Genomic DNA, 14081 nt, shown 5'->3' on the forward strand with positions numbered 1-14081 from the left:
CAAAGACAACAGCCTCATTTAACTGATGAGAAACTGAGGCACAAAGTGCTTCGGTGACTTGCCCCAGGTGTCTCACACAGAGCCAGGGCACAACCCAGGAGTCCTGGTTCCCCCCACCCCCCAACTCTAACCCACTATCCCAGTGATATTCAGTGAAAGCTCCCCACTCTTTGGGTAGCCCACTGGCACACGTCTGACAAAAAACACTTGAGCTGCCAACAAATACAAGCCCTGAGTGCAAGGTAAGTATTAGTGATTCCATCTTCTAAGACAGGTTTCAGCGTAGCAGCCGTGTTAGTCTGTCGCTGCAAAAAGAACAGGCGTACTTGTGGCACCTTAGAGACTAACACATTTATTTTCATGGGCTACAGCCCACTTCATCAGCTTTATCAACATTGTTACCCGTGTTTGTGGCACGCGCTAGTGGGAGAGGTGACAGCAACAAGCATGACGAGTGGATTGTAGGCGGTCAGACCAAGGCCCATGCATGCATGAAGATGCTCGTCCATCAGGTGATTGACTTTCTGCTAATGTTCATGGCAGAAAACCCAGCTTTGCAGAGGTACGTTGGGCCGAACACGGTTAAAAGCCAGACGCTGGCTATTCTGAAACTGGTCAGCAGACTGAGTCCAGAACTCACAAAGTCCCACATCTCTGGATTTTGCCTTCAAGACATCTGAGCTCTGGAGCCTTACATTTTCTAATAGAAAGGCCCCTTCATTGGTTGAATCAAGAGGGTTCTTTGATTCAGAAGGGTAAGGTCCACTGGCAGAGACAACAAATAAAATCAAATCCTTGGGAATTTTAAAATTCTCAAATCCCATTTTAAAATGTTTGATCAGATTGTTTAGGAATTCGTGCAGCATTTCTATTGAGGTTTCATCTGTCACAACAACATGCAATGTGGGAAAGTGCAACATCTTGTTAAGTCTGCTTGAAAGATTTCAAGATTCCTCTGACAGGCACACACTTTCTCAAACAGCTCCCTGGCACTGCTTGCGCGACTGTGGAGCTGCAAGCTGAAGGAATTCTAGCAACCAGTAATATCGCACAGAAAAGCTACTTGTGACAGCTTCCATACATTCCAGGAACTTGCAACCTTGGTGGTCTTGTGGTTTGAAAGGATTCTATTATTCCTTTTTGAAGCGCACAACACCTGTACCATGCATCCCACTACTTAACCAACAAACGTCACACTGCAACAGGTCACTGACTTCGGCTGAAATGTCTTGTAAGACAGTTTTATAAAGACAATGTTGCAGGGTAGAAGTTGAGCGGACGGGCAGTGATAGTGTCCCTTTCCCTGTCACGGAGGGACTTCTGTCTGTAACAAACAAGTTTATTTTCTGCAGACCTAAACCCATTTTTTTCCAAAAAGCCTTTTAACTTTACAAAAATGCTCCTTCCTGTGGGGTAGGTTTCTAATGGTATTAAGCATAAAAATTCTACCTTCAAAATTTCACCATCCTAAAAATCTAACAAGTAGCACTGGCTGGAGGGCGTCACTTAAATCGCTTGATTCGTCCACCACAGGAGCCGTGTGTTTGGTGTTTTTAAATCGGAAAGCAGTGCTGACAGTCAAGTCACATAAATTACAAATATCAGCCACTCTTAGCACTACCGTGGAATCGGACAGGGGAACCTGCGTCACACAGGTCACAATGTCAGCTTTGTTTTTACCCCCAGCAAAGAGCTCCTCCAGCGGTTCTAGTGTGCGCTCCTTCACAAGCTTGGCATCCAGGAAAGGCCTTTTCCTTTTAGCAAGTGCCCACGTTCTCCAACGAGGCAACTGTTGCTTTCCCCTGTAAAGTTGCTGATCTCGTGAGAACCTTTCAAGTAGGACCCGAAGACTTCCGATTTTCCATTTTGTCACATTTTGCAGCACCACCAGGTGGCCAGGCCGCATGGATGTGACTGTGCTTTGAGCCAAAGTGGCACCTCCCTGTGGCGACCTTACAGACAGATCCAGTGGTTTGGCAGAGGGAATGCCAAGGCTTTGCCTTTAAATGAGGTGGCATAATAAAGATAAAATCCGCTGTGCAGCTTGGGTTAAATGCTCGGTATTCGCTGGCGACTCTGCAATGCTTACTCCCCCACTCGCATTGATTTCCGGCTCCATTTACATCACCAATGATCAAACAGGCAGCGTCCCAACTCAGTCGTAGCCGATGATATCGGAGAACCTAAGCTCCAGTACGTTACTTACTAAGGAAGCCGTAGGCAGCACATCGCTGGCCATGAATTTAGTTACAAACATTTTTTTAAGGTGAGCTGGCGGGTCACATTTGGCCCAGGGGCCGCCATTGAGCATCATTGCACTAACAGCTGGGGTTAGAACCCAGGAGTCCTGGCTCCCAGTCCCCCCCGACCTGTGGCTCTCAACCCTTCCAGATGACTGTGCCCCTTTCAGGAGTCTGATTTGTCTTGCGTACCCTCAAGTTTCACTTAACTTAAAATCAACTTGCTTACGTAAGTCAGACATAAAAATACAAAAGTGTCACAGCCACTATTACTGACAAACCGCTGCTTTCTCATTTTCACCATACACTGACTGGAATATAAATATTGCACTTGCATTTCAGTGTACAGTACACAGTGCAGTCTGAAGAAGTCATTGTCTGGATGAAATTTTAGTTTGTACTGACTTGGCTAGTGCTTTTTCTGTAGCCTGTTGTAAAATTAGGCAAATCTCTAGATGCGACAATGCACCCCCGGAAGACTTTGGTGTACCCCAATGGTACACATGCCCCCCGAGAACCACTGGACTAGCCCCCACTCCCCTCCCAGAGCTAAGGCTAGAACCCAGAAGTCCTGGCTCCCTCACAGACCCTCCAGCAGGGCTAGCACCTTACACCTCAGCACTCCCAGCCCCCTGTGCAGTGGGGTACAGGCTCTCCCTTCTCCCCCCACCATAGCCCAGGCTGCCCCCATCGCCTGAGGGCCCACCTGGTGCACGCTGTACAGCACCTCCCCATAGCAGCAGGGGTCCATGGGGTAGTGGGTGGATCCAGCCATGCGGGCTGTGTGGGTGGGGGCCAAGCCGGACCAGCGAGCACACAGCCCCACATAGACGTCCTCCAGGGGCACGGGCGGCACGTGGGGGGTGGCCCCCAGCACCCCCAGGACAGCGTCGCTGGACAGCACATAGGCCGTGCCGCTGCAGTAGGGAGGGAAGGCCCTGGCCGGGTAGGTGGAGGCCGGGACGTGGTGCCGGCTGCCGGGGTCGCGGTTGGGCTGCACCCACCAGTGGATGCGGCCCAGGTAGAGCCGGCGAGGGCTGGGCAGCGCCCCCAGGTGACGGGCTAGGGCAGGCAGGTTGAGAAAGACGTCGTCGTCGACCTTCACCACAAAGGCGGCGCCAGGGCAGTGGGCGGCTGCCCAGCCCAGCAGCATCATGGTCTTGAGGGTCAGGTTGGCGTAGGTGTCGGCGAAGCGGCCCTGCACCAGGTCTCCGTGGCGCTGGGACTCCTCCTCCAGCCGAGTCTGCTCCTCACTGGAGCCTGGTGCCCCCAGGGCAAAGAATGTCCGCACTGGATACCCCCCGGCCCAGCGGATGCCCCCCCAGCTGGCACGCACCGCCTGGCGCTGGGCTGAGTGCCCTGGCGCGCTGGCCACCAGCACCAGCAGGAAGGGGGCCCGGGGCTCGCAGCCCTCCACGTTGGGCAGCAGGAAGGAGTCGGAGCCAGGCAAGGGGGGATCTACGTGCTGGAAACCTCCCCTGCCTCCCAGGAAGGGGGCCAGTGACCACGATAGCAGCTCTTCTCCTGTGCCCCCAACCAGGAGGCTCACAAGTGCCAGCCCCCCCAGCCCTGCCAGCAGGCCCCGCAGAAGCCAGGCAGAGGGGCGCCGGGGGGGGCAGAGCCGGGGGGCCATACAGGGTGAGGGGGAGTCAGCAGGTGGTGGAGGTCGCCTGCGAGAGAGAGAGAGAGAGATCGGGGATCACGCACAGAACAACTCCCCAGTGCCCCTGCAGCCCCCCCAGTATGAGCCCCCCACTACCCCGGGCTGGGAGCGCAGTGGATGGGGGTATGGAAATTTCGGGGGATGGGCGGGGCAAGCAGAGGAAGAGGAGGCAGGAGCCGGGGGGGGGCGTGGAGAGAAAGGGAGGCAAGGCCCCAGGGGGTCATGGCAGGGGAGGGGCGAGGAGCCGGGGGGACGCAGAGGAAGAGGGGCAGGAGCTGGGGCAGGTACGTGGCAGGGGAGGGGGCAGGGAGCGAGCGGGGGGCCCGGGGACCCGCACTCAGCTCCCGGCCACGCTCCGCTCCGAGCTGCGTCACTGCCCCCCCGGTGGTAGCTCGTGAGCGGTGCGCAGGGATGGGGGTAAGGACCGTGCGTGTGCGCAAACCCGCATCCCCCGTCCCGGGAGCGCCCCTGCCTCGCAGACCGGCTTGCACCAGGGGAGCGGCACCAGGAAAATACAAACCCTAATGGTGGCTGTGTGCACAGACCATCCACCCCCCCACCCAGTCACCCTCAGCCCTCCTCTTCTCCCCAGCTCAGCCCGCCGGGGTGTAGGGCTGGGGGCCCCGGGGGTTCCGGAGCCAGCCCCCCCCCAGCACATCTGGGGCTGCTAGAGCCCGGGCCAGCCCAGTCGGGAGGGGGGAATGCCTGGGACGGGGCATCGGGCTGCACAGCACACGGCAGGACCAGCTCACCGGCCAGGGCCCCCAGGAACATGCCCCACTTGGGGGGTCCATCGCCCCCCCCAGGAACTACTGGCACCTGTAGGCTGAGAGCCAGGGCTGTTGGGAAGAGGGGCCAGTGGGGAAGGAAATAGCAATCGGCCTCTGGGATCCGTAGCAATGGGAGACAAAGCGCTCCCCGCCAATGGGGTGCAATTAGCCCCCACAGAGTGGGACCATGGGCCTGCAGCTCCCAGCAGCGCTCCCAACAGCACCACCTCTTCCCCCTCCATACACCATGAACTGAGCCCCCCCACCGCCACCGCATGGCCTGGGAGCTCTCAGGGACAGGGTAATCCCTCCTCTCCGTGAGAATCTCCCCACCTCAAGCCAGGGAACCCCACGGTGTATGGTGCTATGGGGCGACTCCAGTACACCACCCTCACCCCTCAGGCTATGCTCACCCCCATCCCTCCCAACACCCGGTCCCCGAGCTGGGCTGAGCAACCATCACCGAGAGGGGCTGGATCAGCAGGGCCAGGGCACGGGTGTCTCATTGCACCATCCTGCCCAACCACTGTGTTGAGAGATGGCGTGTTGCTAGCGGCACTGCCCACGGGGTTAGCCAGACATGGGGCAGGCCCAGGCGGAGCAGAAGATGGTGCTCAGAGACGGGGCATGCAAACCAGCCATGGCCACGGCCCCCTTGCCTGTGGAGGTACCAGAGGTACTGCCAGCAGGACAGAACCATCTCTGCCCCATCCCTGCACTGAGCATGGAGCTCTGGGGCTGGGGTGGATGGGAAGGACAGAACCCAGGAGTCCTGGCTCCCAGCACCCACCCCCTGCTCTAACCACCAGCCCCCACTCCCTTCCCAGAGCCGGGAAGACAACCCAGGAGTCCTGGCTCCCAGACCCCCACCCTGCAGCAGTCACTGTCAGACAAGAACCCCCCTGGGCTCCCAGACAGGGAGGGGGCTGCGAGGCGCAGGTGCCGGCTCGAAGCCCAGAAAGGAGATAGCGGCTCCTGTTCCACCCACCCAGCTCCTGTCCAGGCCTGGAGAGCTCTGAGCTGCAGCCATATTGAGGCCAGCTCATAGCCTGTGGGGATTCTTCCCATGGCATGTAGGGTTCTCTCCAGTGGGTGTGGGCTCTGGAGGCTGGGCTAGCCCCCCCCACAAGCCCAGAGAAGAAGGGAGCCTCTCTCCCCCTCCCGCTCCCTTCCTTCCAGGGCAGTTCCAAGGGGGCTGTTGCCCCCCCCCCGGATCCCCTTAGGGGCAGGCAGCCCCTGTGACACTGAACATCTCTCGGCCTCAAGCTGGCCATGAACACACCTGGCCTTCCCCGCCATCCCATTGACAGACCCTCTGCCCAAACCAGAGCCAGGCACACTGGACCGAGATGCCCCAGGTGCAGATAAATCTCTGCATTAAGCAGTTTGGCGTAGCTATATCATTTTCAGATGACTTTGTATTGTGCCCCTTCATATACCCTTGTGTTCAGTAGTTCCATATATAACCTCTACTTTCGGACAACTTTGTATCGAGTCCTTAGATAGAAACTTTGTACTGAGCCTTGGTAGAAGGTTATTGCCCCTCTGGATAGTTAAGGTCGAAGAAAAATGTCTCTTTGCTCGGAGTAGAAGCCAGCCCCAAGGACAATAAAACAGGCCAAGCGGGCTCACTAGAGAAGCTCAGACACACTGACGGCCTCGGGGGTTAGAAGCCAGCGCCTTCCCTTGGAAACACCCTCTGTGCAGCATTGGGACAACAGCCAGAAGGAGGCACCACAGATGACCAATGGACACACCCAGATTTTGAATCTGGTGCAGATTTGCTTGAGAGGGAAGCTGCTATGAGGGGAGGTGTCTTGCAGAGGACCCCGGCTCCACCCCTCCCCCGTCTAACTTACCTGGCCAGTGCAGTTAAGGGGAGCAACTAGTTGGTAACAACAATATGGAGTGTGCTTGTGAGTGTGATCTAGATCATACGCAGATGACACAGTGTGGGTTGATACATGTATTACCAAGAAATGTGGCACTTTGCCTTATCCCCCCAGAAAAGATCCTGTGCAGCACTTTAAGTACAACATATGTCCCATCCTCCCCCCGCCCTCCGCTTACAGCAGGAGAGCTGCACCCCTGAGCAGAGACACCCCCTGGTTCTATGCAGGCAGCATCTCCCTCCCAAGGGCCCTGGGCCTTGTTTGGCCACCAGACCCGCAGGGCAGCAGCAGAGAGAGATTTGCCCCTCCCCTCCCCGGGAGAGTCACGGAGGGGAAAGAGTCCCTCAGGGAGCCCCCAGCCCTGGGGAGCCCCCCCCAGGAATGTGTAAGAGGTAGGAGGATGCGTGTCCAGGGTGCCTGCCCCCTGGATGGAGGGTGAAATTTGGGGTCCCCAAAGCAGCTGCTTCCCAGCATATCCCAGCACATCCAGCACCCCCCAGCGCCCAGGACGTGGCCAGGTGCCCCTCACCATGAGATCAATGACCCCGAGGGTGGGGCAGCCCAGAGGTCAGGACTGGCACCATCCCTGCTCAGTGTGTGTGAGGAAGGAGAAAACCCCCAAGGGCCCTTTGCACCCCCACCAGTGGGAGCACCCCTGGCACTGAGGGAATCTCACAGTTCAAGTGCCTAAATAGAGGCCACTGCTGAGGGGATGGGTCAGAGGTGGTGCTGTGGGGGAGGTGTGGGGGGAATTGGGGGGGGCATGGGAGAGGGTACCTGCAACCTCTCACTCAAGTGTCGCTCCTGTCGGTGGCCTGTCACTCAGCACCTCCCTCTGGGCCTCTCCCGCTCCCCAGGGTCGGGAGCCAGGGCCTGGCCTGTCACCCCTCTGCCTTTGGGGTGTGTCATGCTACTGGAGCCATTTGGAAGGAGAGAGGATTCATTACTTCCTCAGGATCTCAGATTGCTCATGGAGAAGAGATAGCTGAGTTACTGCAAGCTATCCAAGCCCCTAAAGAAATTGCAGTTATTCACTGCAGGGCTCATACCAGACAGACTGATCCAGTGTCAGTAGGAAATCGTTTTGCAGATGAAGCTGCTAAGGCAGCTGCACTACAAAATACACATTTGACTGTGGGTTCCCCTCTTTTGACTTGGCAACAGCAAGCCCCGGATGGTGAAAAAACAATCTGGTAGAAGTGGGGAGCTAAGCCCAACTCGACAGGACTTTGGGAATGCAATGGTCGCTATGTGTTGCCTAAAAGTTATCAGAGTGAGGTGGTGCAACAGATTCACAATAATACACACTTGGGGGCAAACAAAATGGCCCAAATTATCCTAAGATAGTTTGTTTCTCCAGGACTTTATGAGGTAGCCAGGAGAACAGTAGAAAAGTGTGCTCTATGTCAGCAATGTAATCCAAAGGGTGTAAACAAACAAGCACCGCCTGGGGGGGGGGGGCGCAGATGGGCTCATAGGCCCATGCAGCACATTCAAATTGATTTACTGAATTACCCCCCTCAGAAGGAAAGCCACTCCAAAGCAGTTTGCAAGGTGCTTCTTAATGAGATCATACCAGGATTTGGCCCTCCTGAAAAATATTATTTCTGACCAGGGAATGCATTTTACAGCAAAAATTTGCAAGAAACTTACTGAAGCAGTTGGGACAAAATGGGTTTTTCAAGTTCCCTGGCATCCTCAGAGCTCAGGCCTGGTGGAGCGTATGAATGGAACTCTAAAGATCACCCTAACCAAGTTGTGTAAAAATCTTCAGATGAAATGGACTAAAGTTTTTCCTTTGGCTTTGTATATTGTCCGGACTACCCCGAATACTAGGACTAAGGTAGCACCCTTTAAAATATATTTTTTAACATGTACCACCTTCTTTTACTTCTCTGGTTTCAATACTTAGTGACACTGATCTGACTTGTGAAACAAAAACGTATGTAAAAGCTTTGCAGCAGCATTTAACTTCATTACAACAGTACTCAGCACAGTCTCAATCTTTACCATTGTGGGAAGCTGTTCATTCTGTTTCGCCAGGTGACCCAGTGTGAATCAAAGCTTACTGAAAGACTCCACTTCAACTCCAGTGGCTAGGACCGTTCAAGACTATCCTGGTGAGCCCTACTGCTGTTTGGGTCAAGAAACTTCTCACTTAGATTCATCATACCAGAATCAAGAGGAGCACCGCTCGGGAACCTGACCTGGTAAAGGGTTCCCCAGAAGCAGACAACATCGGACTTCGAGGGAGCCACGCACATTCACCCCACCGTGAACCGGGTGAGCCAGAAGCAGACAACCACCGTGCCCAGGACACATGGACTGCTACCCCCTAGGGCAACCTGAGGCTAAAGCTCAAGAAGAAGTATACTGGTGCCCGTTCTCCAAGGAATGGCAACGAATAGTCGCTTGGGGAATTGGTGAACTCATTTGTGTATTGTTTGTTGTTTTTCTTTGTGGTGGTTAAATTAACTAGGGGATATAAATATAATGTCTTTATTCGCTTTGTTCATGAAGCGAAAGCCCGTATGCCAGCACTGAATAATATTTCATGTTAGGTATGGTCTTCCCATGATCCCCATACCTCTTAGCCCTATGAATATGACATGGACTCCTTCACGGAAGGACTCCTCAGGCTTGCAGAACCTAACCTGGGCAAATTCAGGAATCCAGATTAATAGATACCTTACAATGTGGAAGTGACCTGGTGAGTGGTGCTTCCTGGGCTCAGGAAATGTGCCTGTAGGAATTAGCAATTGTAAAGCCTATTTTAATGGAACCCATTTTGGTGGTAGCTGTGGCCCTGATTGTACTCTTGTACAAGGGTTACCCCAGCCTGGAAAGTCCTGGTATATTTTCCCTGCTAACTTTTGCAGCTTGTTTAATTGGTTGGTATTGGGTAAACCTCATGTGTTTACCAGAATAGGTTGCTTTATAGCACCACATTTATTACACACTGATTGCACCGCAGTGCTGGAGCATTCAGAGATCATTCACATACACTGCATAAAAAGGCATTCTTTTAATTCTTCGGGTACTAAGTATTCTGTGTGTCAGTGTATTAACAATGCTACTAATAGTTTTCACGGTCTCTGTGCCTGGACTGGATGGTATTACAAATCTCAATATACTGCATTTGTTATATCTAGTCCCTTGTTTGGAGTCTATTGGGTTTGTGGAGCAAAGACTTATTTGAGCTTGCCTGTCTCCTGGAAGGGGTCATGCTATTTGGCCTGGTTAGAACACCTGTCCTATATCAAGATCACCTTCCTTCTGGACGTTTAAGAAATGTGCAAGATGCCAGGGAAGATGTTGACAGGTCTCGACCCCTTACCTGGAAAGCACTTGATGATTGGACAAGAACCTGTGCAGCCCTTTTCTTTACATGTGGAGGTGCTACTTACCATATAGGGGAAGGTATAATGAGATTCCAAGGAGTGTTAAAAACAATGGCTAAACACTGGTGAAACCCTCGCTGATCTGGCCACCGAGCAAAAACAGCTTAGGCAAATGGTTCTTCAAAACAGAATGGCTTTGGACATTTTGTTAGCCTCACAAGGAGGGACATGTGCCTTAATAGGACAAGAATGTTGTGTATATATTCCTGATGTTTACAACGCTACATGGCAGAGAGCAAAACATCTTGAAAAAATTGCAAGGGATCACGGAGGAAAGCAACCCAGCTGGAACTCCTGGTGGAGTGATTTCTTTAGCTGGTTGCCTGATGTAGGTGGATGGCTACATAATCTGCTTAAAAGTGCTGCTGTTATTATTTGTGGATTTTTGTTGCTTTATGTAATTGTTGGTGTCACTAGGCATAACCCTAGGTAACTCGGGAGGGTGGTAGACCACAAGTGTCAAGGAAGCCCTCCTGTTGTAGGCCTCAATGAACCAATGTTCTTCCTAGTACGTTAGGAGCTGTAAAATGTAAGCTCAGCAGTTAGTTTTCGGAGTGTAACAGCCAGTTCCCGGCTGTAACCCACTGGAGCTAAACTGAAGCAAGTTTCAAGGCCGCTTTTAGCTACAGCAGCCAAGGCTCTGTAGCAGCAAGGGGGCGAGGGAGGGGCAGACAAAGGAGGGTGTGAGAAGAGAAGGCTGCAGCCCCACAGAAGAGGGAGGGGAAACGGGGTATTGTCAGCAGCAAGAAAAGTTCCTGATGCTGCCATCTTGGAAAAAGGCGGAAGTGTCTTAATCTGCTTCTCGCCTGACCCCGCCGCCATCTTGGAAAAAGGCGGAAGTGTCAATCTGCTGCTCGCCTGACCCCGCCGCCATCTTGGAAAAAGGCGGAAGTGTCTTAATCTGCTTCTCGCCTGAACCCGCCGCCATCTTGGAAAAAGGCGGAAGTGAGCTGCCCTTCCGGGCCCCCATCCGGCGGTCATATTGGAAGCGGGCGGAAGTGAACGGCTATTTATCGCCTTCCCTTTCCCCCAGCCAGGAGAGCGCAATTGGCCTTGATCCGGCAGGGGGAGGAAGGGGACGGGCTCAGAGGCAGGACTACAAATCCCATGGTGCACCGCGGCGCCCGGCAGACGTGGACTGTACGGAAGCCGGGTGGAGAGGTCGCATGCGCGGGGCGGGGCGGGGCTCAGCACCGGAGCAGCGGGGAGCGGTAGGTGCGGGTGGGGCTGCGGGGCGCTCGGGAGGGGGGGAGGGACCATGTGCCCCCCCCGCTCTAACCCCCCTCCCCCCGCAGGCGGACCGGACCGGACCCTCATGGCGGACCTGATCCAGAAGAAGCTGCAGGGCGAGCTGGAGAAATACCAGCAGCTGCAGAAAGGTACCGCCCCCCCCCGCGGCCCCCTCCCCATAACCGGCCGCGGCCCCTTCCTCCCCCCCATCATCTCCCTGCCCCCCCGCCATTCCCCCAGGTCCCCCCCCGCCCCATAACCGGCCTCGCCCCCTTTCTCCCTCCCATCATCTCCCTGCCCTGCCATTCCCCCGGGTCTCCCCCCGCCCGCCCCATAGCCGGCCGCCCCATAACCGGCCTCGGCCCCCTCCCGCCGCCCCATCATCTCCCTGCCCCGCCATTCCCCCAGGTCCCCCCCCCCCGCCCCATAACCGGCCTCGCCCCCTTCCTCCCCCCCATCATCTCCCTCCCCCCCCGCCCCATAACCGGCCTCGCCCCCTTCCTCCCCCCTATCATCTCCCTGCCCCGCCATTCCCCCGGGTCTCTCCCACCGCCCCATAGCCGGCCGCGGCCCCCTCCCGCCGCCCCATCATCTCCCTCCCCCCCGCCCCATAACCGGCCTCGCCCCCCATCATCTCCCTGCCCCGCCATTCCCCCGGGTCTCCCCCTCCCGCCCCATAGCCGGCCTCAGCCCCTCCCGCCGCCCCATAGCCGGCCTCGCCCCCTTCCTCCCCCCATCACCTCCCCCCGCCCCATAGCCAGCCTCAGCCCCTCCCGCCGCCCCATAGCCGGCCTCGGCCCCCTTCCTCCCCCCCATCACCTCCCTCCCCCCCCCGCCATTCCCCCGGGGTCTCCTCCCCCCTTCCCCATAACCCGCCTCTCCCCTGTCACCCCTGGCCCCGCCCCGCCCCCTTCCTCTCTCCCATTATGCCCGGCCCTGCCCCCTTCCCGCCTGCCTGTCACCATCGCCCCCTCCAGCTGCCCCATAACCCCGGCCCATTACCCGCCCCCCATCCCCCTTCGGCCCATAACCTGCCTCAACCCGCATCACCTCCCTGCCCCCGCCAACCCCTGGGCCCCCATTCCTCCATGAGCCCCCTCCCTGCATTACCTCATAACCTGTCTCTCACCCCTTCCCCACTATATGCCTCTGCCCTATCATCCCCCTCCCTCCACCCCATAACCCCCAGGACACCCCTCCCCCCTCATTGCTCCATAACCCCCAGGGCTCCTCACCGCCCCAGAACCCTAAGCGTCCACGCCATAACCCCGGGCCTCTCCTTTCCCCATCACCTCCCCACTAATTCCTGCCCTTAACCCACTGCCACCTTGGGCCCTGCCCCAGTGCCTGCCCCTAACCCCCTGTGCCTGATAGTCCCCCAACCCCAATAACTTGCTTGTGTCCTATAGCCTACTGTGCCCTATAATCCATCCCTGCTCCTCCTCCCCATAACTCTCCCTGCCCCCTTCCACCCTCTGAGGTTCCTGTTGCCCCCCCCCCCCCGACAAACTACCCACAGTTCCTCAGATTCTCTCCCCACCTTCATTGCACCCTCCACATTCCCTCCCGCCACATCCCTGAACCCCACCTCTGCCCTCTTCCCCCAGTTACTCCTAATGTGAATACACAGGCTGGCTTGGCAGGCTGAGGTCTCTGATCCCAGTGGGGAGAGTAACCCTGCCCTGGGGTCTCCCTGCCACCTGAGTTGTGGCACAGAGACCCCCAGCCTGCAGAGCCCCACTGCGGGCGGAATGAAGCTGAGTCTGTCTCCCCCCCCCCCCATCTCCTCCTGCAGAGCCAGGGGTTATTCACCTGTGTTGTACTATAAGAGATGACAGGTTGATTTCTGGGCAGCTGTGATGTGGGCAGGGGTCCTGGCTGCTCCCTAGGGGGCTGCAGCCCTGCAGCTCATGGGGTCCCCTCCATGTGTGCCCCTCAGATCTCAGCAAGTCCATGGCGGCGCGGCAGAAACTGGAGGCACAGTTGACTGAGAACAACATTGTCAAGGAGGTGAGTTCCCCACCCCCAATTCTGTACTCTCTCCCACCCCCCCCCTCAGCTGCCCCTCACCTCCCCTTGTTCTGCTCCCTCATAGGAGCTGGGGCTGCTGGATGCGACCAACACCGTCTACAAGCTGATTGGCCCGGTGTTGGTGAAACAGGACATGGACGAGGCTAAAGCCACTGTCAGCAAGCGGCTGGACTATATTGCTGGGGAGATGTACGTGTGGAGGGGGAGAAGGGGGTTTCCTGTGTGATGGGCTGGCTCCCTGCTCCTCCAGCCCCCAGGCGGGGGCACTGGCTGGCTCACAGGATGGGCCCTTCCCCTCTAGGGGGCACTGGTTAAGATCCACTCCCAGGCAGCCCTGGCTCGCTCATGGGGTGGGGAATGGGCATTTCCTCAATCCAGCCCCATGGTGGGCAGGGGCCTGAGCTCTGGGGCCTCTTGTTTTTGGGGCTGGGAGGAGGGTTCTAGGCCCAGCTCACTCTCCCTTCTCCCCCTACAGCAAGCGCTACGAGCTGCAGATGCAGGAGTCTGAGAAGAAGGCAGAACAGCAGCGGGAGGTGCTGGCCCGGCTGCAGCAGGACTATCAGCGATCCCAGGGCAAGGGGGCGGCCAAGGCATGAGACAATACTTGGGGGGGGGGCTGTATTTAAGTGTTTCACTGTTTGAAATAAAGATGTGATGCACAAACTGATGGTACCTGGCCCTCTGTGCTCCCTCCCCTCCCCACCCCTCGGTACCCACTCACCGGCCCTGGGCCCCTGCTGTTCACCAGCTCTGGCTGCCAGCTGGGCGTGTCTCTGTGCCCCTGGCTGCCTCCTCGCAGGGCAGGGCAGGGCAGAGCACGCTGAGCTTTGTCCCCTCTGCTTTCTTTGGCTGTG

The 14081-nt window shown here is 56.6% G+C and overlaps 2 protein-coding genes across 3 annotated transcripts; one reads left to right on the plus strand and one right to left on the minus strand.

Moving 5' to 3' along the window:
- Positions 1-54: 54 nt before the first annotated feature.
- On the minus strand, positions 55-5435 carry B3GALT4 (beta-1,3-galactosyltransferase 4). The gene is made up of 2 exons (XM_030548031.1): positions 4241-5435; positions 55-3910 (listed from the first exon to the last, which is right to left on the minus strand). The coding sequence occupies exon 2, from the start codon at positions 3871-3873 to the stop codon at positions 2821-2823; it is 1053 nt and encodes a 350-aa protein (XP_030403891.1). The 5' UTR covers positions 3874-3910; positions 4241-5435; the 3' UTR covers positions 55-2820.
- Positions 5436-10983: 5548 nt separating this feature from the next.
- On the plus strand, positions 10984-13894 carry PFDN6 (prefoldin subunit 6). Of its 2 annotated transcripts, none has more exons than XM_030547982.1 (5): positions 10984-11170; positions 11262-11345; positions 13136-13206; positions 13292-13416; positions 13703-13894. In XM_030547982.1, the coding sequence occupies exons 1-5, from the start codon at positions 11074-11076 to the stop codon at positions 13821-13823; spliced, it is 498 nt and encodes a 165-aa protein (XP_030403842.1). In that variant the 5' UTR covers positions 10984-11073; the 3' UTR covers positions 13824-13894. The 2 variants fall into 2 exon arrangements, with proteins under 2 accessions (XP_030403842.1, XP_030403843.1); XM_030547983.1 differs by having other exon boundaries at positions 11091-11177.
- The last annotated feature ends 187 nt before the right edge of the window (positions 13895-14081 follow it).

This window comes from Gopherus evgoodei, unplaced genomic scaffold, assembly GCF_007399415.2.
Source record: "Gopherus evgoodei ecotype Sinaloan lineage unplaced genomic scaffold, rGopEvg1_v1.p scaffold_80_arrow_ctg1, whole genome shotgun sequence".
In the NCBI taxonomy this organism is placed as follows: Eukaryota; Metazoa; Chordata; order Testudines; family Testudinidae; genus Gopherus; species Gopherus evgoodei.

Excerpts from the sequence above, each read along its gene's own strand:
- PFDN6 (XM_030547982.1), top strand. The coding sequence starts at position 11,074 with ATGGTGCACCGCGGCGCCCGGCAGACGTGGACTGTACGGAAGCCGGGT. Across the intron at positions 11,171-11,261 it reads GGCTCAGCACCGGAGCAGCG|GCGGACCGGACCGGACCCTC; the intron begins GGGAGCGGTAGG and ends CTCCCCCCGCAG. Across the intron at positions 13,417-13,702 it reads GACTATATTGCTGGGGAGAT|CAAGCGCTACGAGCTGCAGA; the intron begins GTACGTGTGGAG and ends CTCCCCCTACAG.
- B3GALT4 (XM_030548031.1), bottom strand. The coding sequence starts at position 3,873 with ATGGCCCCCCGGCTCTGCCCCCCCCGGCGCCCCTCTGCCTGGCTTCTG.